Source organism: Puma concolor, chromosome A1 (genome assembly GCF_028749965.1).
Source record: "Puma concolor isolate L17-30 chromosome A1, mPumCon1.1.hap2, whole genome shotgun sequence".
NCBI lineage: Eukaryota > Metazoa > Chordata > Mammalia > Carnivora > Felidae > Puma > Puma concolor.
Genome location: NC_141667.1, coordinates 97,750,584 through 97,777,516, shown reverse-complemented (window position 1 = coordinate 97,777,516; position 26,933 = coordinate 97,750,584). Strand labels below are relative to the sequence as shown.

At 38.9% G+C, this 26,933-nt stretch overlaps 1 protein-coding gene across 1 annotated transcript in view; it reads right to left on the bottom strand.

The window, feature by feature from the left end:
- ARSB (arylsulfatase B) overlaps window positions 1-26,933 on the bottom strand; it is a 169,401-nt gene that overhangs the window by 63,096 nt on the left and 79,372 nt on the right. Inside the window, exons 5-6 of the mRNA XM_025924146.2 lie at window positions 23,129-23,372; window positions 23-93 (exon numbers count right to left, since the gene is read on the bottom strand). Of these exons, the coding sequence (XP_025779931.1) occupies window positions 23-93; window positions 23,129-23,372 (315 nt within the window). The remainder of the gene's footprint in view (window positions 1-22; window positions 94-23,128; window positions 23,373-26,933) is intronic.

Below are 26,933 nucleotides of genomic sequence, written 5' to 3'. Positions count from 1 at the left end.
TAGCAATAAACAAGGTACTCACATGGTGAAATATCCACAAAGTTTGGGTCGATATTATGCAGCAGCTCCTTTCTGGGGGATGGGCTTCCTTCACTAGAAGAGAATTTTTTAGGACACATTAATTTCCTTTCCCAAATCAATATGAGGATTTTTAATATTTCCCTTTCTTGCACTACAGGAAATAACAAACCTGCCAATTAACAACTTTGTCATGCATTCAGAGATCTCTAAAATCTGCAGTTGGTGTGTCTTCAATTCATCATTTGTCTCCATGATAGTAACGATGAACATCTGATAAGACTTCCAGTGTCAAGTATTATGACAATTAAAAAATAAGAGTCCTGTGACCCTTGGGGCACCTGGTTGGCTCAGTTGGTTAAACGTCCAACTTCGGCTCAGGTCATGATCTCACGGTTCGTGAGTTCGAGGCCCACATCGGGCTCCGTGCTGACAGCTGGGAGCCTGGAGCCTGCTTCGGATTCTGTATCTCCCTCTCTCTCTCTTAATATGATGTGGCTGTATTTATACGCAGCTATTCCTTACAAAGGGGCAATGAGAACCCAAGTTGTTCTGTGTAGGCTTCACGCTGACCATTCACAGGGAGACGCGGAAAGAACATCCGCCAGGATAGCAGCATCAATACTACTATCACAACCTACATTAGTGGTGAACAGAAACTTGGGGATCACAGACCAACCCCTTATGTTACAAGTAAGGAAGGCACAAAGTTATTGGTCAAATCGTAGATCATGTGACTCTCAAAATGGTGTTCTTAAAAATTGAGAGCATTAACACCACCAGATGTATGTGGGGAGTGCATGATGCACCCAGGACATTTGCTAGTATGTACTCAGCCTTACATAAGAAGTTGTTAGATGCAATTTCAACTGTGGGGAGAGGACTATTTGAGAACCCAATAAAAGGTTGCAAAGTACTACTTGTTAACACTGTAGGCTTTGTATACAACTGAATAATCATTAAGGTCCCTGATGTAACCAAGAGGACATGGTTTCAGGCAGCCCAATAGCCACACCCCAAAATCACAGGTAGCTATCAGCAGCAATGGCTTAGGATTTCAAGGCCCATAGAATTGTGTATTTGCCAAGTAAAAAAAAAAAAAATATTTTTTAGCAAAATTTAATTAAGAAAACCCCAAGCTTCAACTACCATCAGCATTATTTTATGAAATAAAGATGATTTTAACAGCCAAAAAGGTAGGAAGAATATGATCTCAGAATAAATGACAGCTCTTCAAAGTGAGTGCTTTTAACTTTAGTATTCTATAAGATTTCCTTGTTCTCTACTCCATAAAACACACCAATTAGAGACTGGGAGGGAAATACACAGGGATGCCTCTAGTCTTGCAGGCACCAGAGGCAGGGTTGCTGGGGAGAGGGGGCTATTTCCCAGGACTTTTCTCATTTTCTTCCTGAGGCAACTAACTATCTGATTGTCCTGGAGACTGTCAACCAGTCCAAAATGATAGGAACTGGAGTTTGATTCCAGAAACTCTGAATGTAAGTAAGCACGATTAGCAAAGAAAATGGTAAACATGAGAAAATCTAAACAGGATGATGATGATGATGATGATGATGATGATGATGTCTAATTTGTGGGTTCAAAGTAAATAGAGTTAAAATCTGGATGATAATAATAGCAAGTAAGTCAGGAGGGGAAATCAGAATGGATGCATTTTATAAAGTCTTATCATTCAGAAAAAGTTAATACTATTGATGAGATTTACAGTTAGCTAAGTAAAATCTGCATGTTAAAATTTTAAGGTGACTTAAAAATAAAGATAGAATTTTTCTGAACTACCTAAAAACAAAACAAAATTCATTCAATTCAAAAAAATATCCAAAAACGTCAGGGCCAAGATATTAGTACATAACCACTTGTCTTTAAAAGCAAAGTTCACTGGAATACCCCAAAGCATTAGGCACAGTTAAATAAAGGATATTTTTATAATAACTTTTAGAAAGAGTTTCTCTGTATGTTACTCATTCATATTTTTTTCATTACTCAGAAGAGTCACAGATATTTCAAAATAAGGAAACTACAAAGAAGAGATGACGTTTGGAATACCTGAGTTTGTGAGTAATCCTGGTGATGGATTAGGTCCTGGAAAAATCTCCACAGGCAGAATCACCATGATGCAAATAGGAACAAAAACAACAACAAAACCCAAACAAAAAACAGCCAATTCTCTTGAGCATGTTATGATACTACTTTTTAAAATGTAGTCATTGGAATATTTTGAAAAGGATGTGGTTACGGATATGAGGCAAGAAGACAGTATGTGATCAGTGAATAAAACAGTGATCAAACACCCTTAGTCACTCCAAGAAATTTATTAAATAAACCAAAGAAACCAAATGTACATTTAGGGACTGAGTAAAATACCATAAATCTTGGGTTACTCCCCCTCAAAATATAAATTAAAAGCCCAGACAAGTTCATGTACTAATTCCTTGGGGCTAGCCTTTTGGGAAATGATGGATTTTAGAAATATCTCCAGGTGGATTTTTAAAAAGATACATACCTACATGGGAAGTAATTATGGAAATATGAAAAAAAAATATACACCAAACTGTTAACTGGGGGGGGGGGGGGGGATGGATGGGTGGAGTGAGGTTATGAGGACTTTTAATTTTTATAACTAGTATGTATTATGATAATTGGGACATTTTTAAGATTTTTTAAAAGTAGTATATAATTTCTAAAAATTTCTAAGGCCCCACAAACACATCTAAAAGCGTAACAAGGGGGAAAACTCAGATATTTTACAGGATTTTAAAGACAGGAAAAACTATCCAAACTAGGACATACATGTAATATTTAAACATGTTAACTTAGGGGCGCCTGGGTGGCGCAGTCGGTTAAGCGTCCGACTTCAGCCAGGTCACGATCTCGCGGTCCGTGAGTTCGAGCCCCGCGTCAGGCTCTGGGCTGATGGCTCAGAGCCTGGAGCCTGTTTCCGATTCTGTGTCTCCCTCTCTCTCTGCCCCTCCCCCGTTCATGCTCTGTCTCTCTCTGTCCCAAAAATAAATAAACGTTGAAAAAAAAAAAAAAATTAAAAAAAAAAAAAAATAAATAAACATGTTAACTTATGGAATGTGATTGTATTCTACCTACTTACAATGTAGTTATCACAACGATTGATCATGTAATTCCCTCTCAGGAGTCTGAGAATTCCCATGCACATTTAAGAACAGGATTGCTTTTACCAAAACGGAGAAAACACAATAATGGGTTTAGAGTCACTGGGTTCTCAAATCTCAACACTAAAGGCTTTGTTTCAATAATGGGTGCAGGGTCTTAATGCCTGAGAAGGAGGGGAGGAGAGGGAGGATGGGGAGGGAGGGAGAGAAGATGGAGGAAGAAAAGGCGGGGGTGGGGGGGGAGGAGGAAGAAGAGGGAGAAGGAAACAAGGGGGTAGGGAGAGAGGGAGGGACTGTGGGTTTCCTTTAACAGCTATGCTGCACTAAGTTACGGGTACAGTTTCACGAAAGTGATTATGCACACACATATACACATATACACATCCACTCAGGAAGGCACAGAAACCGTGTGGCTCACTGCAGTGGAGACCAGGGCACAGCACACTGATGCTGGATGGGAGAAGGGGACTCAAGCCTCCGGAGAAGAACACAGGAGAACCTGGCAGGTGAGGGGTGTTGGGGAGTCGGGTGATAAACGGGGATCTCAAAGACCAGCCCTGCAAGTTCCATAGTATTGCATAGGGAATAGTTTAGAGTCATGATTCTCAAGTGACCAGCACAGGGCAGAGAACTACTGGTCACTATAGAAGTGCAGCCCAGGGGCGCCTGGGTGGCGCAGTCGGTTAAGCGTCCGACTTCAGCCAGGTCACGATCTCGCGGTCCGGGAGTTCGAGCCCCGCGTCAGGCTCTGGGCTGATGGCTCAGAGCCTGGAGCCTGTTTCCGATTCTGTGTCTTCCTCTCTCTCTGCCCCTCCCCCGTTCATGCTCTGTCTCTCTCTGTCCCAAAAATAAATAAACGTTGAAAAAAAAAATTAAAAAAAAAAAAAAAAAAAAAAAAAGAAGTGTAGCCCAATAATGACGATGCCTGGAAGGAAGAATAAACACCTCCCTGACTCGGCTCAGCTCCCAGGAGGAACTCGGTTTCCCCAGAACCAAGAAACTGGACTCCAGCGCTCTGGTTACTGGGAGAAAAATCTCTACCACTGGATTAATAAACTGACATTCTCTTGTCAGATTAAAAGAGAGGAAAGTTCAATGAGCAGGCACCTGTTTTCAGTGCAGTTTAAAATACTCTTAAAGGCTCACAAATCCTTCATCATCTTAAAGTTGAGTAGTCTCTAATAATCATATAAAAGATCTCACTCCTGTACCTGGAGAGAAAAATGCTTAGGCTTTTCTTTTTTTATCTTTTCCTCTTCCTGTGTATTTTTAGGGCAAACCTCTTGCACTGCCATCATAGTGCCATCCTTTCTTCTCTGCGCCTCTGGAAATTTTTGTCACCAATAACCTCTACTTTTTTATGCAGTTTTTTCACATATTTATGTATTTATTTTACCTTTAACTATCATATCTTCTCTTCACCATTAAATGTCTCCGAACAGTATTGTAACTGAAGTTATTCTCACTTTATCTCACATTAGAATTACCCGAGGAGCGGGGCACCTGGGTGGCTCAGTCAGAAAAGTGCCAGACTTTCGCTCAGGTCATGAACTCGTGGTTCGTGGGTTTGAGCCCCATGTCAGGCTCTGTGCTGACAGCTGAGAGCCTGGGGCTGCTTCTCATTCTGTGTCTCCCTCTCTCTGCCCCTCTCCAACTCATGCTCTACCTGTCTCTCTCTCTCTCTCTCTCTGTCAAAAATAAATAAAAATAAAGAATTACCTGAGGAGCTTTCACATCCAGATGCTCCGACTACATCTTGTAACCAGAAAGATCACTGTGGGGCAGAACCCAGGCATCAGTACTTTTTTGAACTCCTAGCTGATTCCAGTGTGCAACCGAGAGGCACTGGGTTGCAACCACTGCTCTGGAACAGAGCTATTCAAACATTAATGTACATGCAGATCCCTAGGAGATCCTGTTAAACTGTGGATCTGATTTATTTGAGCAGGTGGGGCCAGGAATCTGCATTTCTAGCAGGTTCCCGGGTAGTATGGTTGTTGCTGGTCTGAGGACCACACTTTGAGTAGCAAGATTGGAGAAAGTCCCTTGGAGCCCTGCTACACAGGACTGGAACTCCTTCAGCGTTTCCTAAATTAGAAATTCATTTAGTTTAGACCTGATTCTAGAGCGATGGTTCTTGACCCTGGCTACACAATGCAATCACCTGGGAAGCTTTAAAACATACTGATGCATGAGTTCCACCAAAAGAGCGTGATCTCATTGACATGTGCTTCAGCCTGGGCATGCAGATTTATAAAAGTAATTTGTTTTAAATTAGCTTTATTAAAATATAATTTACAAATCATACAATTCACCCATTTAAAGTGTTCAGTTAGGGGGTGCCTGGGTGGCTCAGTCGGTTAAGCATCCCACTCTTGATTTTAGCTCAGGTCATGATCTCACTGTTTGTGAGCCTGAGCCCTGCAACAGGCTCTGTGCTAACAGGGCGGAGCCTGCTTGGCATTCTCTCTCTCCTCTCTCTCTGTCCTTCCCCCATACTCTCTCTCAAAATAAATAAACATAAAAAAAAATAAAGTGTACGGTTAAATATTTTTAGAGTATTCAGAATTATAAAATAACATCCAATAAAACAAAATCAAATTTTATTTTTTTCCCATACTAAATAAAAATTATGTACCCTCGCAGAAGCCCTAGGCAATCACTAATCTGTAGCGTTCCTTCAGATGTGCCTATTCCAGACATTTTATAGAAATGGGATCATAGAATATGTGGTCTTATGTGACTAGCTTCTTTAACTAAGTGTAACTTAGTTACACTTTAACTATGTTTTCAAGGTTCATCCCTGTTGTAACATTTATCAAGCACTTCATTCCTTTAAATGGCTGAATAATATTTCATTGTACGGATATAACATGTTTTCTTTATCCACCCATCAGTTGATGGACATTTGGTCCACTTTTTGGCTATTATGAATAATCCTGTTATGGCTGCTCATGTACAAGTTATTGTATGGACCCTTGTTGTCATTTCTCTTGCATATATACCTAGGACTGGACTTGCTGGATCATATGGTAATTCTATATTTAACATTTAAAGACCTGCCAAACTGTTTTCCAAAGCAGCTGTGCCATTTACACTCTCACCAGCCCGGTATGAGCATTCCAATTTGTCCACATCCTCAGTATCACTTGTTAATGTCTGTCTTTTTGATTATAGCCATCTTAGTATGAAGTGGTATCTCACTGTGGTTTTGATTTACATTTTCCTTTTCATGTGGATATCGACTATTTGTATAGCTTCTTTGGAGAAATGTCTATTCAGATACTTTGCTCATTTTTAAATTGGATTGTCTTTTTATAATTTGTAACTGGGTTGTATATATTCTGGATATATTCTGGATGCAAGTCCCTTATCAGATATGTGATTTGTTAATGTTCTCTCCAAGTCTCTGGGTTGGTTTTTTTTTGTTTGTTTGTTTGTTTTGTTTTTGCTTTCTTGATAGTATCATTTGCAGAACAAAGGTTCAAAATTTTTGATGTGTTCCAACTTATCTATTTTTCCTTTTGTTGCTTTTGGTGTTTTATCTATGAAACCAGGGCTTAATCCAGGGTCGCAGAGATTTACTTCTACATTTTCTTCTGAGAGCATTATAGTTTTAGCTCTTACACTTAGGTCTCTGACCCATTTTAAGTGAATTTGTGTGTATGCTGTGAGGTAGGGATCCAATTTCATCCTTTCACATGTGGATATCCAGTTATCCCAGTACTATTTATTGAAAAGGTTATTCTTTCCCAGGTGAACTATCTTGGTACCCTTGTCACAAATGCAGCTGATTCTAACACACAGCTCAGGGTGAGAATCACTAATCTTGAGACTTGTTACAGGAAGTCACATGTGATTATATGTTCTAACTTCTTGATTTTCTTCAATAGAGCAAAAGATGGGTGACTAGCTTCTAGGACACTTATGTAATGAGCCCATGTATAATGATAATGGCTTCCCCTTGAAAATACATCCTAGGCCTCAGAAAGTACCTTAGGAAACCCATTGATAACTCCCTACCATCAGTCCCTTTAAAACACCCCTGTATAGGGATATAAGTACGTTGAACACAACTGTTTTGCATATGATGCAGTTTATTCCCCAGAGATATGTGTACCAAAGTGAGATGGAAAAAAAAAGTGTTTTGTGTTCATGACACAGTCTTCAGTGAAATTAAATGTGTGATCACCACAATCTTATACATAAATAGTGGCTTCATCAAACTCATAAATGCTTATGGGGACGGATTATTGTTATATTACAACATGTGTTAGCTTCTATCTTCTTTATGTATCTATGTATTTATAGGTAATGTGACAAATATTGTAGTACCTCATGATAATTTTGTACCTTATACTGTTCGGAAGTTTTATTTCCATACAACCAAAGCACTAGAAAGTAGACTGTGAACTGCTTCAGTAGTTTGTGGTCCTCCTCCTGACCAGTTCTCAAGACCCCACTCTCTGACATGCAGTCCTGCACAGTCTGTAAGGGCATAGCCTTTCAGGGTCTTCATCTCAAGTCCACAAGGCTCTATAATCCAGAGCCTTTTTTCCCACTCACTAGCAGAGGGTGGATAAAAGTACCTTCTTACAGAACTGTTTTGAGAATTCAATGAGGTAGCCTACATAAAGCACATACACATAAAGCTTGAGATACAATATGTGCTGAATAAGCTGGTAGCTTAAAAACAAGAACACCTTTATTTCAGAATGGGATCGTGACTCTGTGGACATGGAAAGAATATAACCACACATACAAGACTATAACCTGAGACACGCATATAAGAATAATATGGAACAGTGGAACATTTATATTCCCAACCATTCTTCTTGCTGGTAAGAATTCCCCTTATGAAATATACTGGTGTAGCTATAACTTCAGTTTCTAAGACGTGTAACATATTCTCTCCCATGTGAGACTCTTGTTTCAGAAAAGTATCAGTGTCAAAAATAGCTAAGTCGCACAGTCTACTTATCATGAACTGCATATAAAAACGATATAATGTCATCTGTTATCTAGGGATTTTCCCTATTTTTCAGATTAAAGGACATGGTGTAGTTTGCTATACAAGCAACACTATCTTCATTAGGTTGTTCATTCCATTTGTGAAATTTAAATCTCTGAATAATGACTGATGATGTTTGTGGGAAATGAGTTTTCAATAATCACACAAGTTCATGTAAATGACCTCATTTTATTATGGCAAGGTAATGGAAGTTTTTACTATGGCAAATGTTTGGGCTCCAGACTGATAGGGACAAAGCAGAGCTCTCTAATTAGCTTCTTAAGATAGGCACCTAAAGGACTGTTCAAAGATCTTTGCTGTGCAATGCTCACTACCCACCCCAGCTTACATTAATGATTTTGGCAGTAAGTAGGCAAAGAACTCTGTGAAGAAAAAGAACCGTAGCATGTTGTTCGCATTGACCGCTTAATGACAGAGACCTATCTCTAAACCAGTGAAATGGGCATGTTTCATCCATGTCTGTAACAGCCAAACTGGAGTTTGGTTGCAGTTTTATGTTGCAGTTTGTTTTGGCCAGGCTACTTTGAATAACAGTAGCTAGTATTAATAGAGCATTTATTATGTGCCACATATCACTTTAGATGCTCTACATGTATTATTGTATTTAATCCTTGACACTAGGACATAGATACAACCTTGGCACGGAGAAACTAAATGATTTGCAAGATCATGTGGTTGAACAGGTGATAGAATTGGGTTTGAGACTCAGGCAAATTAACTCCTGAATTCCCAACTTCTCACCACTATGCTAATCTGTCTCCTTAGTAAGATGTGGGCGTGGCCTCACTATCGCCTTGAATGTCTTACGTTTCCATTCATTCAGCTTATTTTCAAGGCTCTATTACCAAATATCTCTATTAACTTCAAATGCCTCCACTAACAAAAGAGATAATCATTTCCTCCACCCTCTTCTGTTAAAAACTTACATAATGTGGTATGCAGTTAATTATCTTTGATGATATTTTAGTATTCAATTTTAACTTATCTCAAATTTCATATTCTCCGGATTTGCTTTAAAAATAACAGGACACTGATCAGTGACTAGTTTCCAATACGCTATAAATATTTTCTAAAAGTCTACAGTTTCAGACACTGAGATCACAGCACTGTCCGTTTATAAATAGAGTTTCCAGTGTTTGACTTTCATTTTCCAACTAGCTGAAGGGTGGGGCAGTAAAACATTCCCCATAAATAAATGAAATGCTATTAAATTCCATACTCATTTTGCCACTAGCTGCTGACCATCTGTCATAAAAAGCCACACCTTGGGGCGCCTGGGTGGCGCAGTCGGTTAAGCGTCCGACTTCAGCCAGGTCACGATCTCGTGGTCCGTGAGTTCGAGCCCCACGTCGGGCTCTGGGCTGATGGCTCAGAGCCTGGAGCCTGTTTCCGATTCTGTGTCTCCCTCTCTCTCTGCCCCTCCCCCGTTCATGCTCTGTCTCTCTCTGTCTCAAAAATAAATAAACGTTGAAAAAAAAAATTAAAAAAAAAAAAAAAAAAAAGCCACACCCTGAAAAGCAGTATCAAATATTTAGAATAGAAATAGGCATGATGGTATTTTTGCAGATGAGATTTTGAAAAAAAAAAAAAAAGTTTCTGATTAAAAAACTCAAGAAACACCCACATAGTAATATCCGTCCTGTTACCTCCTTGTGAGCATCACCATCATCGTTACCACCTTCATCTCGAGCAACTGAGCTGTGACCGTATTCCAGGCACTACGCTAGCTAGGTGTTTTATACATAGTCTTTCACTAAATGCTCACGTAAGTGCCTATGAGGTAGGTACTCCTAATGTTACATTTTACACACGAGGGAACGGACGCTTATAGATGGTAAGTAACTTGCCCAAGGTCACACAAATAACAAATGGAAGAGATAAGACCTAAATCAGATCTAACCACAAAGGTCACATTTTTAGCCGTTATACAGTTGACCCTTTAACAATTTGAGGATTAGGGGTGCTGACCCCTGTGAAGTCAAACCTCCATGTACAACTTTTGACTCCCTCAAAACTTAATTACTAATAGCCTACTGTTGACCAGAACCCTTGCCAATAACATAAGTGGTTGATTAACATGTGTATTATATGTTATATGTGGTATATACTATGTTCTTATAACCAAGTAAACTAGAAAAAACAAAATACATTTGCTGTACTGCGCTGTATTTATATTTAAAATTCTGTGTATAAGTGGACCCATGTGGTTCAAACCTGTGCCATTCAAGGGTCAACTGTATCAGTGAAATTCCTGGAGGGACTTCTTTTCCTTGTTATGTGGGTCCAGGTGACTGGGTTTGCATAAATCCCATGTTCCTTAAAAAGTCATTTTAACATGCACACATAACCATGAATAAAGAATTTAGGCATGGGAATTACAAGATTTTGACTAAATGTGGTGAGGAAATATGTAACTTAAATTCACTTGATATAAAGTTATATATGGAGAGATTGTTTTCATGTATATTTTTATTAAGAAATCTTATTAAATTTTTAAAGTAGGCTACTTAAGAAATAAGTTATATTACTAAGAATAACTGCATCAGTCCCCTAAATATCATCTTTTCCTATTCATTACTGAAAAATAATTGGTAGGACTTCCGGGTTAGTCTCAGGGCAAACCAGCAGGGCCTAATATGCCTTTCTTCCAATTTCCATGATAACACCCATGAAGAATTACAAAAAGATGAAAACTGGCAAGCGCACTGGAAACTAAAGACCAGATGCCAAAGTCTCCAGGGGATTTTCACTAATGCCAGTGCTGAAGACATGAACAACATACTCTTGAATTCTACCATAAGAATCAAAACCTGGTCCCAAAGAAAACAGAAAAAGATGGATTTGCTTTGTCTACCTCTAACTATGGGACTCAGAGATCACACTACAGATAAAAAGGGCAATGAACTCCCATTAGCTGTCTTCAGAACTAGCCCGTCACGGTTCTTCCTCCCTCCTCCCAGTTACATCCCCCCCCAACCCCGCCCCATGTCCACCAAGGCAGCAAACACTAGCCTCCACAAGAGGAAACAGAAGAAACTAGACATAGTATGGAGCATCCTTGCATGTGAACCCACCTGACCAAAGGGGGTAAAAAAATCTGAACCAAACCTCAGAGCGCTACATACTGTGGGCTTAGGGTAGAAGCAGGTTTACTAAAAACGTCGGTAGAGAATCAAAGAATAATACATCATTTCTTAAACATTTTGCTTTAACTTACAAACACATATATATTCCCTTGGCAGTCTTTGAACGCAGGGCTACTGGACAGAAGTACCTACCATCTTCATGACCATACTTATAACCATACTTATGATATGGTTGCACACTTACATGCTTCTTCTAGAGTTTCTAGGGCTGTTTTCTTAAACTGGAGCAAGAGCCTAAGAACATGTGAGTTTCAAGATTTCTGCAGAATAACGGTGGCCATGTAAATTTTAATCTCTCCACAAATTCTCCCTAGAAACCATCTTGAAGAGGAAAGAAAGTAAAATCACTCCATGGCTAAAGCCTACAACACACGCGGGAGATAGAACGTGCTTAAACCCTGGATGGCTGTGAGGAAATAAGCATCTGAGGCCTGAAGAGTCAGCACCAGTGTCAACTAGAGGAGAGTCAGGCTGGGATTATGCAAAAGAGGGTCAGGGAGCACAAGAGGGAAGGACTCACATTGTGCTTGGAAATATACACCCCAGAAATAGAGGGCCCCACCCGGAGTGATAAAAGATTGAGATACAGTTCTGATACTGAGTGGATCAGAGAACAGGTTACTGAGGGTTCAAAAGGAAGGGCTTGGACAGTGTGCAGGACAAGAGTGGCACTCTCAGGCAGGCACCAATTCTGACAGGAGCAGTTGGAAGGTGGATAGTAAAGGGAAAGAAGGAAGGGCAAAAGATCAGGGTCCTACTGAAACAACCGAGCATCATAGAATCACAAGAAGGTGGACCAGAAAGACAAGGGAACATTTATTTGTTTGTTTGTTTATTTATTTTAACGTTTATTCATTTTTGAGAGACAAAGAGAGACAGAGCATGAGCAGGGAAGGGGCAGAGAGAGGGAGACATAGAATCCGAAGCAGGCTCCAGGCTCTGAGCTGTCAGCACAGAGCCCGACACGGGGCTTGAACTCACGAACTGTGAGATCATGACCTGAGCCGAAGTTGGACACTCAACCTACTGAGCCATCCAGGCGCCCCATGGGAACGTTTATTTTTAAAAGTGCACTTCTTGGGGTGCCTGGGTGGTTCATTCGGTTAAACATCTGACTCTTGGTTTCAGGTCAGGTCATGATCTCATGGTTCGTGAGTTCAAACCCAGCGTCAGGCTCCATACTCACAAGTGCAGAGCCTGCTTGGTATTCTCTCTCTCTCTCTCTCTCTCTCTCTCTCTGACCCTCCCTTTTTTTTAAAAAGTATATTTTATTTTGCAGTAAAAGAAGGTACTCTTGAACTAAGAAATAAATGAAACTATCCAAATCCCATCTGCACAGACTGCCTGCCCATCATGTCCAGGAAAGGCTGACCTATGTACATGTGAACAACAAAAAGAACCCAGCATCTAAACCAAGTTAATATGGGAGTTTAAAAAATAGGAGATGAGAATTAAAACTTTTGGGCAAATGAAAGCATTCTCCCCACTACAGCAAACAACAAACAACAACAACAAAAACAAAAGAAAGAAAAAGAAAAAGAAAGAAAAGAAAGCACAAAGCAGAAAAAAATGGTTACATGATATTTCAACATGAATTAAATAGAATTAAATCAGCAACTGCCAATATAAAAAAATACCATGAATCAAAAATTTTAAAACTCTGACAACGAACTAAGAAACTAAAAGAAAAGACAAAATCTCATAAATGAAGGGATAGTATACATAACTGAAAGTATGTGAAGGCATGTAAAGGATAAAAAATGAAGAGAGAGGGGCGCCTGGGTGGCGCAGTCGGTTAAGCGTCCGACTTCAGCCAGGTCACGATCTCGCGCCGTGAGTTTGAGCCCCGCGTCAGGCTCTGGGCTGATGGCTCAGAGCCTGGAGCCTGTTTCCGATTCTGTGTCTCCCTCTCTCTCTGCCCCTCCCCCGTTCATGCTCTGTCTCTCTCTGTCCCAAAAATAAATAAACGTGGAAAAAAAAAAATTAAAAAAAAAAAAAATGAAGAGAGAGAAGATAATTAGAATAAAGAAAAAGGGCCAGAGAGAAACACAAACAAAAGATATATAAATAAGATTCAATAATATCTATAATGGGAGTCACTGAAGAAGAAACACAAAACAGTTAAACATTTAAAACTGTAATTCACAGCTCTCTGAAATGAAAGACCTGAATGTACAGACTGAAAGAACTCACTGTACATTTAAGAAAATTGACCCAGCACAGTCACTTTGAGACAGAGCTAGTAAATGTCTTAGACTTTAAATCATAATAATAGTAATAATTAAAATCTTCTGAGCCTCCAGGCAAAAGGACCAAATCACTTGCAAAGGAAATGAAATCAGGTTGACATTAAGCTTACCAACAGCAGCATAAAAAAACAAAGAGTGGGATAACATTTTCAAGAAACTCAAGCAAAGAAAGTATGTAACAAGGATTTAATATCAGTTGAACTGTTTTTCAATTATCAAGGTTATAGAAAATGCTTCAATAAATATGCAAGAATTCAAAGAATCCTGAGAAATCTATTTAAGAATTAATTCCTTCAACTAAGAGATAGTTGAGAACATTTTAGAAAAGGACAAGGGGTTAGCAGGGAATATATTGTTCTAAAATAAAATTGTGAGTAAGGATAGAAGAACAGTATCATGTATATTACATGCTCTGATTAGGTAGAAATAATACAACTAAGAATAAAACTGGAAGAAAGGGTAAAACACGAGAGGTGAAAGTTCAATATGCTAGTTAGTTTCCTCGAAGGTAATAAGCAGAAGTCAAAGATGCCAGGTAGTAGAACCTAAGTAAAAGAGGAGGACTAAGAAAATTATATACAGATCCTCCTTGACTTATAATGGGAATATGTCCCAATAAACCCATTTGAAGTTGAAAATAGAATAAACTGAAAATGCATTTAATACACCCAACCTATGGAACATCATAGCTTGGCCTGCCTTAAATGCGCTCAGAACACTCACATTAGCTTACAATAGGGCAAATCATCGAACACAAGCCTATTTTACAACAAAGTGTTAAATACATCATGTAATTTAATAAATACTGTACTGCAAGTGAAAAACAAAATGGTTGTCCACGTATCAGTTGTTCATACTCTCAAGATTGCTTTGACTGGCTGCGAGCTTGCCAGCAGCATCGTACCGCATATTACTAGTGGGGGAAAAGATCAAAAGTCAAGATTTAAAGTGTGGTTTCTACTGAATGTGTACCATTTTTGCACCATCATGAAGTCAAAAAATTATAAACCAAGGACTGTCTGTAAAGATATTAGTATAATGAACACCAGAATAAAATGTAACTCATTCTAAATATTAAAAGAACTAAAAAATCAAAGGTCAAAGATCTTAGTAAATATAACACAAAACAATACGACGAAGCTAGGAATAAAAATACCAGTCATAGCAATATATATAAACTCACCTCCTAAAATAAAATATTTTCTGATTGGATCATCACGAAAAACCTAACACTGCACCTAACAACTACAGAATACACATTCTTTTCAAGTTTCCATGGCGCAGACACCACAAAAGATCATATGTGGAGCCAAGCTCAAATTTAAAAGGACTCAGTAATAAAAGTATGTCCTCTGACCACAAGAGAATTAAGCTAAAAATCAATAACTAGAGAAAACCTAACACATTTGTAAATTAAGCAACACGCTTCTAGAGACTTAGGTCAAGGAAGAAATCACTTGCACTGTCCCCACTGTTATATTTACCACAAATTTTGACATAAATTCTGCCTTGTCAGATACCAGGATGGCAATCTCAGCCTTCTTTTTCGTTTGTAGGAAAACCTTTGCTATAATGGTACTTACCAGAAGACAATAGAGAAATGTCTATAGAATCTTGAGGAGAAGAGATTTGGCAAGAATTGTGAAATTATTATCTATGCTTGAAGGTAGTTGATACTCTTTCATATGCAAAGATTTTTTTTAAAACTCATCATTTATGTACCTCTGCTGAAAATTACTTTAAAATATTAAGCAACCAACCAAAAGATTAATTAAAATTAGGAACTGAAGAATGGCGAACCTATATAATAAAAGGAATGTTGGTAACATTAAAGATAATTAAATGTACAGATCAACATATATAATTTCTCTATAGGTGGTTACAAAGTTGAATGCAGAAGAAAAACTTTTTGAAAAGAAGAGTTATAAGATTCACAATATTATGTTTCAGAAAGCTGGGTCTACAATACCAGATACCCTTTCAATACCCTTGAAAATAGAAAATAAGCAGGAAAATCTTGATCAAAAAAGTAAAGGCACAATAAAATTTTCTTTGAGTATTTCTGCTTGCAGCCAAGATGGAGTAGCAGGCAGAGTAGACTTGCCCTCCTGCCTAAAACAACCTAAAGAAAACCAGAAAGAATAAATGAAACAAAAGTTTTCAAAACACGGAATACCAGGGAAAGGACAGTGATCCCTGAGGGGTAGGAAACAAAGGAGGTGAGTCTGGTCATTAACCTAGCTTACTACCTTGAGAGAGTTTCCAGGCCCTGGTGCAGAGAAGGGAAGGTAATAGCCCAACAGAATCTCTGAGTTGAGAAGGTAGAACTGAGGGTCTAGGGAGACTGAGGGAACTAACTGCATTTCACACAGAGTTGGGAATAGCACCTGCTCCCTCCAGCCAGATTCACAGAGCACCATGTAGATTACTGGGGAGGTTCTGACTCAGTCGTGGAGAATAATTAGCCCTAGGCTCAGCACAGGTCTGGACCTGCCTAATAAATTATAGAGCAATACCCAGAAGGATCAAACTATTTCTAAGTAACTACATCTCAGAACGAAGCAAGAAGATTTATAATAATACATAAATATCTAGCACCTAATGAGGCAAAATGCATAATATCTGGCATCAAATCAAAGATTAAAAGTCATGGAAACATGCCCCATTGTAAAGGGAATAATCATTTAGTCACAACCAACCAAGAACTGACATAGATGTTGGAATTAGCAGAAGTCATTAAAAGTTACTTTAACTGTATTCTTTATGTTCATAAAGTTGACTAGACACATGGAGGACATAAAAAAGACCCAAATGAACTTCTAAAAATGAAAACCTACAAAGGGTGAGATGAAAATATGCTGAATAGAATTAATGGAAGATTAGCCACTGATAAAGAAATAATAAACTTACAGGTATAGCAATAAAATCTATCCAAAATGAAATAAAGAAGAAAAGTAATTTTTTAAAAAATGAAAAAGCATCAGTAAGCTAAGGGCAACTTTAAGTAACCAAGTGAGAAGACTGGATACTTTCATTCTTCCCAAATTAATATTAGGGTTTAATCTCATTCAATCTAATTTATGAAGTTTTTTTTTTTATTTAACAAAATAATTCTAGAGCTCAGAAAAAAATTTAAACGGTGGGACAGTGAAGAAAACTTTGCAAAGGAAATAGAATGGACAGGTGGATAACTATTTCTACCAGGTATTTAAACATACTCTAAAATTTATATTTACAACACATTACACATTACAACAGTGAGATGCTAACATGAGAGCAGCTAAGTGAGACTAAAACAGATGCACCAAGACAGATCACAGTAGTAATAAGAACTTAAAAAATAATTAAAGTGGTTCTATAAAGTGAAAATGAAAAGAGTATTTAATAATAATAATAATATAAATATTATTCAATAATAATTATTCAATAATCAGTCTGGGTGGTCTTGGTAATACTTGGAGTAAAGTATCATTTTAAATCAGAGGTTCTTAATCTTTGGCTCATTGACCATTGGCCTTCATGGTATCTGTGAAAGTGGGGTGTAGAGTGAGTTTTCCCTTCAACTTTCCTCTTGAAGTTGAATCCATAGGGCAGAAGTTTTAAGTTTTAAAGTTATTAAGTTTTTAAAATATTTTACATCATCAGATAATACTTGATTGTCACTATTGTCATGTTCTAACATCCAGAAGAGTTTCCCATTGATGAGAAAGAAAAAAAAACATTCCTACCATTATGACTAGGGGTTCTGCTTTTGTTTATTTAAGTGTAATTAAGTATAAAATAAGTGAAAAAAAGAAGAAACACTGTGATATATTGACCCTTTGAAATGTCTTAAAATAACCTATAGGCTGTTTACCAAGTTGAAATGCAGAAAAACTATACAGAAGGGAAAAGAACTTGGAGAAGCCATGTCCCCTAGAAATGATAACGTGCTTTGTGGTTTGGAACGAAGAAAAACTGAAGCAGGTGAAGGAGCTCCTATTGCAAATGATGTCACTCACTCCATAACTGCCATCTCTTCTAAAATTTTAATATTTTGAAGCAGGTCCAAGAGTAACTGATAACTTTGCAGCTAGCTAGTGAGGCCTCTGATGCTCTCAGCACAGCCACCCCTCTTACTGGGATTCCTAGTTCATAAGACCCTCTTGAAATTTTCAAAAACTACCATTATCTTGAAAATGGTATTCCAAGTAAATATCTGACTAGAAGAAAGTTGCACAACCTTGGGCACAGACCAAGTATCCCTGACATTTGGCTGTCCATTTGTTTTTGCTGCTTTGGATAAGAAGCTCCAGATATCACTGTGACTGGATACTTTCTCTACCAGCAGTTATGGGTGCCGAATGTAGCATCACTGATCCCAAATGATGGCTTGCCTAATGCTATGGGAAGCATCAACTTCAAGGCCAGAGGGGCTGAATCATTTGTTAGGATCTTTCATCAAGGAACAGGAGCAGAATGAAAGTAGTTCTTCATTTACTGAATAGAAATTTGCTGGATTCCCAGAGGAAAGTTTTGAAATGCTTGATTAAATTTGGGCAAGAAATTTTACTGTTTTTTTTTTTTTTTTCCAAATAGGACAGGAAAGCTCTCTCAATCACAGTTTAGCATACTTGGACAATATTTTTGGCCATATCTCTTGGCTAAAGCCCCGCAGTCAATATTATGTATGCTGCTGAAGAATGAAGCGCCCTTGTTCTATGGGAAAGGGTCATTAGGAGGTCAGTATCCTTCTAACATTAAAGAAAGACTTTCCCCAATCCGGAGTTAAGAGTGCCCAAACTTTTTCCAACTTCTTGGCAGGCAGAAGCAAACATATGCCAAACTTTTAAAGGTTATTCATAATCAATATAATCTTAAGATTGAAATGTGGATTTAATAATCTAAAATCAGGCAATATGGATGAACATCCAAGTCTTTGACTTTGCCAAAGATAATAGCCTCAGTGAGTTGGGGACAGAGAAAATTATTCACCCTGAAGTCAACTATGTCTCAACTCATTTGCTATGGTGTGCTTTTGCAAGCCAGGATTTACAACACTTCTGCCACCGAAACAAAAATCAAAGCTGACTGGATATCAAGCATGACCCATATATTGTCATATAAAAACCACTCAAAACTTTCTCCTACTTCTATAAGTCAAACCACAACAGTTTTCACATTGAAATTAGTGATCTGCTGAGTTGAAGTTGAAATTTTGCTCTGCTTAGAAATTTTTGTTCTATTTCCTTTTCATCATAAAGTAGGTATTAATTTTTACATTAAAAATTAATGACAGATCAGGGTGCCTGGGTGGCTCAGTTGGTTGAGTGTCCAACTCAGGTCATGATCACATGGTTTGTGAGTTCAAGCCCTGCCTCGGGCTCACTGCTGTCAATGCAGAGCCCGCTTTAGATCCTCTGTCCCCCCCTCTCTGTCCCTCCCTTGCTCATTCTCTTTCTCTCTCTCAAAACTAAATAAAACATTAAAAAATTAATGAGAGAGACACAGGTTGGTAAAGAATGTTTCTCAAGTATGTTTCTATGTGTAATCACATAAAAAAAAATGTGTAATCAGTGTCTAATATTATAAAAATTAATTCTTCCCAAATTTTTGTGCATATATAAATTCATAGTTCTCAGAATCTCAAAGAGGTCCATGAATCAAAAACCTGGAAAAAAACCCACTCCTCTGATTTAGATATAACATAACACACACAGTAATCTCACAACAGTTCAGGAATTATATGGAAGAAAATCAAAGCACTACACTTAGAGAAAAATATATAGCACATTTCAGGCTGAAAAAGAGCCTTCTGACCAAAACAGCAAACAAAAAACTGATTTCAGCAAGAAAACACAAACTTCCGTAAATGTAAAAAGTCACAAACATTCCCAAAAGAGAAAATACAAATGGAATATAAAACATTTAAAAATTAATTTCTTTAATAACCAAAGAAATTCAAGTTAAAATGAGACAATTTGCCTATGATATTAACAGAGGTTTGTTTTTTTTTTTAAGCTGTATAAGGAAAAGTTGTGAAAGTACGTGAGAATTCTCATACACCAGTGGAATAAAAGTACTGTGGTACTTTGTTGGAAAGCAATGTTATAATGTCTATCAAATGTTTTCAAAATGGTCATTCTCTAAATACTGCAGGATATCTCTTACACCTGGAATCTAAAAAAAAGAGGGTGGCTGAACTCTTAGAATAGAATGGTGGTTGCCAGGGGCTGGAGGGTAGGGGAAATAGGAAGATGTTGCTCAAAGGGTACAAACTCCAGCTATAACATGAATAAGTTCAGTGGATCTAATGTACAGCATGCTGACTATAGTCAACAATACTGAATTATAGGGCACCTAGGTGATTCAGTCTGTTAAGCGTCTGACTTCAGCCCAGGTCATGATCTCAGGTTCATGAGTTCAAGCCCCGCATCAGGCTCTCTGCTGCCAGTGCCGGGTCCACTTCGGATCTTCTGTCCCCCTCTCTCTGTGCACCCCCCACCCCCGCTCGTGTTCTCTCTCTTTCAGAAATAACAAATAAACATTTAAAAAAAAAAATACTATTGTACACTTAAAATTTATTAAGAGAGTAGATCTTAAATGTTCTCACCACACACAAAAAAATAGTAATTATGGGAGGTGATGAATGTGTTAACTAACCTTATTGAGGTAATCACTTCCTAGTATATATGTATATCAAATGATCACGATGTGTACCTTAAATTCACACAATGCTTTATGTCAATTATATCTCAATAAAGCTGGAAAAATGAAATTAAACTATATCATTTTTCCTTACCTTATGAATTCACCAGTCCTAAGTGAGTCAGAGAAGAAAAAGGTGTCAGACGCCATTCAACTGGACTATAGAACCCTAACCACCCAGGACTCCTTGACTATACATCTCTGATTGCTACTTCTTGCCTTGCAGGTGAATGATGAAATATATAGACATTTTAACAAAATTAACCTCCAGATTTTTAAACAAAATTTTGTTTAACATTTATTTACTTTTGAGAGACAGAGAGAAACAGAACATGAGCGGGGGAGGGGAAAAGAGCGGGAAACACAGAATCTGAAGCAGGCTCCAGACTCTGATCTGTCAGCACAAAGCCTGACCCAGGGCTCGAACTCAGGAACCGTGAGATCATGACCCGAGCCAAAGTCGGACGCTCAACCGACTGAGCCACCCAGGTGCCCCAACCTCCAGATTTAACTCGATATCTATTTTCTTCACTATCCAAAATCAGGCAAACTTTTCCAAGGTTTGTGTTCAATACAAGAAAAAAAATTTTAGTGTATGCAATGAAACTGAGTGACATTCAAAAATAAATAAAATAGCCGTTCTCTAGTTTAAGAATTTATATTCAAATAATTTCTATCTAGTGGGAAAAAATCCAAAATATAGAGATTTTATGAATAAATTGTTTACTCTAGTGTTATTAATAAAAAATAAAAATCTATATTAAGGGAATGGTTAAGTTGACATATCAAGGTATATGATAGAATATGCATTCAGGGTCCCTGGGTGGCTCAGTCGGTTCAGCGTCTGACTCTTGATTTTGGCTCAGGTCATGATCTCATGGTTCATGAGACTGAGCCCCACATCAGGCTCTGTGCTGACAGCTTGGAACCTGCTTAGGAGTCTCTCTCCCTCTCTCTCGGCCCCTGCCCTGCTTGTGCAAGCTCTCTCTTAAAATAAATAAATAAACTAAAAAAAAAAAAAAAGAATATGCAGCCATTGAAATAATGTTTGTAATGGGTTTTTTGGAAGACATGATCAAAACTGATGATGTATTAAGTGAGGAAAAAAGGTAGTAAAAAATACTAAGAAACATTTTAAGGAAATATGACACATATTTATGGTAGCTGTTTCCAGGTAAGATTTGGGTGATTATTTTTATCACAAATTACTTTTGTGATACTTTGCAAATTATCTACAATGAGTATATATTACTCACACTCGGGAAAATTAAATAAAAATAGAGTAACTGCAGAACACGTGTACATATCAAGTTTAGATCATGGATAAGGGACAGAAATATTTTAAAGAAAAAGAAAAACGTCATCTTATATGAATGAGCAAATAATGAGTATAAACTTTCAAAACAACTAATGAAAGAAGTTTTGTTGTTTACTTCTTGGCTTATCTGTTAGATGATGTGGATATGACTAAGTTCTGTTTAAATGGTAAATAATAGGGGCCCCTGGGTGGCTCAGTTGGTTAAGCATCTGACTCTTGATTCCAGCTCAGGTCACGATCTGATGGTTTGAGAGTTGCAAAAATAAGAAACGGTAAAAGAACACCCATGCCCTTTACCCAGATTATCCTATTTTTCATATTTTACTAGATATGTACACTTTATCTCTCTGTGTATCTTGAAATATGTATTGAAATACACACAATTTTTTCTAAACCATTTGAGGGTAGGCTAACGTGTCATCATGACCTTTTATTCCTACTTCATTGTATATTTCCTAAGAATAGAAACCCTACTATTTTTGAGATGGGGCCTCTGAAGTGGGATGAAGAAGGAGAGTATGAGGAGGTTGTCTCCTTCTGGTCACTAGGGACCAATCATCCACGTTTTCTCCTTCTGTAACACCAACAGAGGTTGCAAACTATTGCACTAGACAAATGCCATTCCATCAGTAACAACAATACCCCCAATATATACATACACATAATTATAATTTAGATATATGTGCTCATCTATTATGTACCTTATAAGGCCTATTCTTAAACAAGGATAAGATAAAATTAAATACAAATACAAGTTGATAGTTTTCTTTCAGCACCCTCGAAGGTGTATACCGTGTCCTCACCTTGGACGCCATTTTTCTACACTGTGGCGGTAAACAGGAGAAGGACTGTCATCACTTCCAAAGTGGAGTCCTGGTTCTGCTCCCCAGATTGTACCCCCCTTACATTCTGCCAGTTCTCTCTATCACAATGCACTGTTTTATTACCTTCATAGTGTTTATTGCTGCTGGAAGTCACCTTGCTTATTTATGTGTTTACTTGTTTATTTCCTTCTCCCCCACCCCGCCCTTCCCCACTAGAATATAAGCTCCATGAGAGCCAAGATCTTGCCTCTTGTTCATTCCTAATTCCTTCACCCCTAAAACAGGGCTTGGCTCATAATGGGTGCTCATTAGATACTTATGCACAGATGCTCCCCGGCTCACATTCCAGCTCTACCCGCTGCTTGGTTCTCTACTCTCCCAGCAAACAACAGGGTAGGTCCCCTGAGGGAGCAAACAATACCCTATCCTACATCTTAGAGAAGCTTCCCTGATTAAAACACCCCTGTACAAGGTGTGCAGCTGAGGACAATCTTCCTCTTTATGTAACACACAGGGCCACAGTCTCAAATCCAGAACGTGAAAGATATATATAATTAAAACATTCCTAAAGACATTTCTACTTCTTTGTAATCATTTATTTGTAAGCTGAACTGTCATTTTTCACACAAAAGCTATCATTCTCACTCAATCCTGTCAGGCTGTTCTTGCCGTTTCTGCCCTAGGAGGGAAAAAAGGAAGATGTACAAGTACCTGATGGTTTTCCACACATCAAAGCCATCCAGAGGCTTGGTGCCTTTTGTGCTTCCCCTGGCCAGCTTCACGAGAGTCGGCAACCAGTCAGAAATGTGGATGAGCTCCCGGTTCTTCACACCCTTCTGCTTCAGCAAGGGGCTTGCCACAAAGCCCACTCCTCGAATGCCTCCTTCCCACAGGCTCCATTTTCTTCCTCGAAGGGGCCAGTTATTGCCCCCTGCCAATGTCTGTCCTCCATTATCTGAAATACAGTTAGGTCTTTGCATGAGAACAATGCTAGACACATTTAAGAACAGAAAACTTCTTTTTTAAAAAAAAAATTTAAAAAGTGTTTATTTTTTTTCTTGTGGGTATTATTTTATGCAAAATAAAAAAATTATGGAGAAAGAAGACATACATAATTTTGAAGTTTTTTCTCCATGTGAAATTTTAAGGCACTGAAATTGACAATACAAATTCTCTTTTTAATTTATTTTCATGAAAACTGAAGAATTCCTTTTTTTTAATATGAAATTTATTGTCAAATTGGTTTCCATACAACACCCAGTGCTCATCCCAAAAGGTGCCCTCCTCAATACCCATCACCCACCCTCCCCCCCTCCCACCCCCCATCAACCCTCAGTTTGTTCTCAGTTTTTAAGAGTCTCTTATGTTTTGGCTCCCTCCCTCTCTAACTTTTTTTTTCCTCCCCCTCCTCCACGGTCTTCTGTTAAGTTTCTCAGGATCCACATAAGAGTGCATGTTTATTTATCTTTGAGGGAGAGACAGAGTGCAAGCGGGGGAGGGGCAGAGAGAGGGGGAGACACAGAATCCGAAGTAGGCTCCAGGCTCTGAGCTGTCAGCACAGAGCCCGACGCGGGACACCGTGAGATCACGACCTTAGCTGAAGTCAGACACCCAACCGACTGAGCCACCCAGGCACCTCAAGAACAGAAGACTTCTATGTTGCTTATAAATGGTGCTTAAGAACTAAAAAGATACCTCCTCCTTACCTCTTCCAGTACCAAGAGGTACTCAACACTCTTTTTTCCACTCAACACTCCCTCCATTACACAGACATAACCAGAGGGCAGTGTGGCACAACTCTGACATGAGACCTTCAAATCCCCTTGGATAAGGTCACTGAAAAACAAGGAAGCCCCCTGAAGATACGTGCTTGGGACACAGCCCTGTACTAATAATCAATGATGAGGTTGCAATTGCATGCAGGCAATTTTGTGTCACATAGGAGAATGAATCCAGGTAAGCTGAGCTCCCCCTGGTACACGGAAAGAAACCTTAGGGCACCTGTGTGGCTCAGTTGATTTAGTGTCTGACTCTGGATTTCAGCTCAGGTCATGACCCTAGGGTTGTGAGACTGAGTCCCTCATTGGGCTCCTTGCTGAGTGTGGAGCCTTCTTAAGATTCTTTCTCCCTCTGCCCAGCTTCCCCTCTCTCTCTCTCTCTCTAAAATAAAATAAAATTTAAAAAAGAAACTTCTAAGTGAAATTTCACTTAGTCCTACCGAGTGGGGACAGAAGACCTTTTCATTTTACTCACCTGGAAAAACTTTCTAACATTTACACTGGTAACTGAATTAAACGTCTACTCCCTAGTGATATGAACTCTTTTTTAAGTGTGAAAGTTGAAAATTTCTCCAGTGGGCTCAACGTCTCTGTAAACAGAGCAGTTGGGTGGAAAAAATAATTGCAAGTAAAGTTCCTCCTTTCTTGACAGGATGGCAAGACAAAGCTTCGTCATGCACTGTGTCCAGGGAAGAGGGGTATTCTTCCAAAACAACTGAAGTTGAAGCCAGAGGAGAAGTTATGAGAGTGACTGAAATTAAGTATCTTACCAGCTGGTTGCAGCTCAGTTAGAAATTAAGTTGGACCGTAGGGAAAAAGAGAGATATTGCTTTTACAGTGAGGTTGGAGAATCATCAGTACCTCCAAAAGTATCCATACATTTAGGTGACTCTAGAGATACATTTGAAATAACCCTTATTTGCATACATATTACACTTCGATTAAATCTTTTTTTAGAAAACCACCGTTATCCGAAGGAGCCACATGAGGGCAGTATGACAGACCCGCTCTGTGATGTAACGCAGAAATCAAGATGAAAGCCACAGGAAACACACGGAAGGAAAAAGAACTAACATTTGTTAAGCACCTACTATGCAACAGGCACCACTTTAATTTTACATTATCTCTCAAAGAATCTAAAGTCTGATCGGCCTGGAATGGAAGCCTCATGCTAACCACTCAGTAGCTGTGTGACTCAGGGCAATACCTACCTCGGTTTCTTTATATGTAATGTGGAACTAATGATTCCTACCTCAGGTACTATGATGAAAATTAAATGACACCACTTACGATCACTGCTTGGCTGAGTACCTGGCACAACCTAAGTGTTCAATAAATGGTAGCTAGTATAATTTATAACAACTCAGTCTAGTATTATCCATTTTGTTGTTAAAAAAAAAAAAAAAGGAGTTTGACAAGTCCAAATAGCTAAAAAGTGGCAAAGCTAGGCTTCAAACAAGGTCTGCGTGACTCCCCAGGTGCCTTCTGCCCTCAGAGCGCCATGTTCCTGACATCCCTGGGCTAGAGTGAGTTTTATGCCTACGGGCCACATAAAGCTTCACTTCCCTAGGAGAACCATAAGCAGAGTAAATCTCAGCAAAGTATATACTCTTCCTCTTGATATAGCAGAAGGTGATGGTATCTCAAGGCGGTTATAGTTCCCTTTAGAGGAACCTTTGTTGCTGGTAAGAAATTCAAGGTTCTGCCTCTAAGGATGCTTCTGCTCATCCTTAACACACTAGGTCCCCGGATCTTCTGTGTGCTTTGTGAAGGGAGGGAGAAGAGTCTGGAGCTAGACTACATGAAGATAACAATTCTGCAGCACATGGGTGGGTGACAATTAGTCTTATCGTTTGCTATCACAGACTTAAAAGAACCTTTCCTAAAACCTTACATCTCTTCTTGACAAAAAGTCAAGGCCCAGTCACCCAAGCCAGTTTATTCAATACACTTTCTATTTTCCGTGAGCAAACCTGTATATTCCCAGCAAGAAGTCGCCATCTTTTGACAGAGGGAATTCCTCTGTATTGCTTATACCTCACAGAGTATGTCACCCAAAACCAACGTTTCAAAACTTAAAAGGAGGCACTGTTCGTGTTATACAAAAATACATTGGAAAGAAACGTTTACACTCTGTGCCCTGAGGTCAAGAATGGCTGAGCTGGCACTATTATTTCCCCCTGTTGTCTAGACTGCCATAAACGATACTGGCTCAGGGCTTGTAGCAGATGCCTGTTGTCTGTATTTTAAATAGATTCACTCCTTTGAGAGATCATATAATCTCTTCCAGTTCCACACACTTGTCAGTGCTCAATACAAAAATACCGGATGATGATGGTGGAGGAAATGCACGTGGAGATGAGGAGGAGGGGGGCTGGGGCTGTGATCTGACTGACGCTAGGAGCAGGTCTGACTCCAAAAGGAAAATACTCTGTGCTGTAAAAGAGAACTTGGCCACTGTGGCTACTGTGGGAGCTGGAAGGGGTTTCTACATCTTAGCAGGGGAGGGTGCTGATGCAGTGAGTAGGACTGTTTTTGCCACTGCTCACTGGGCCGTTCTTCCCATCGGCAACGGTAAGGGATTCTATCATCTGTTATCAGTCATGTTTTCAAGAGCACTCTAGAGAGAAAGCACTGTCAACTGGCACACTGCAATGTCTCTCGGACTCCCCTATCACCGAGCCAACAGCACAAGTGGCAGCATAAAGAGGGCGATTTGGCTTTGCCAGGGGTCTGCA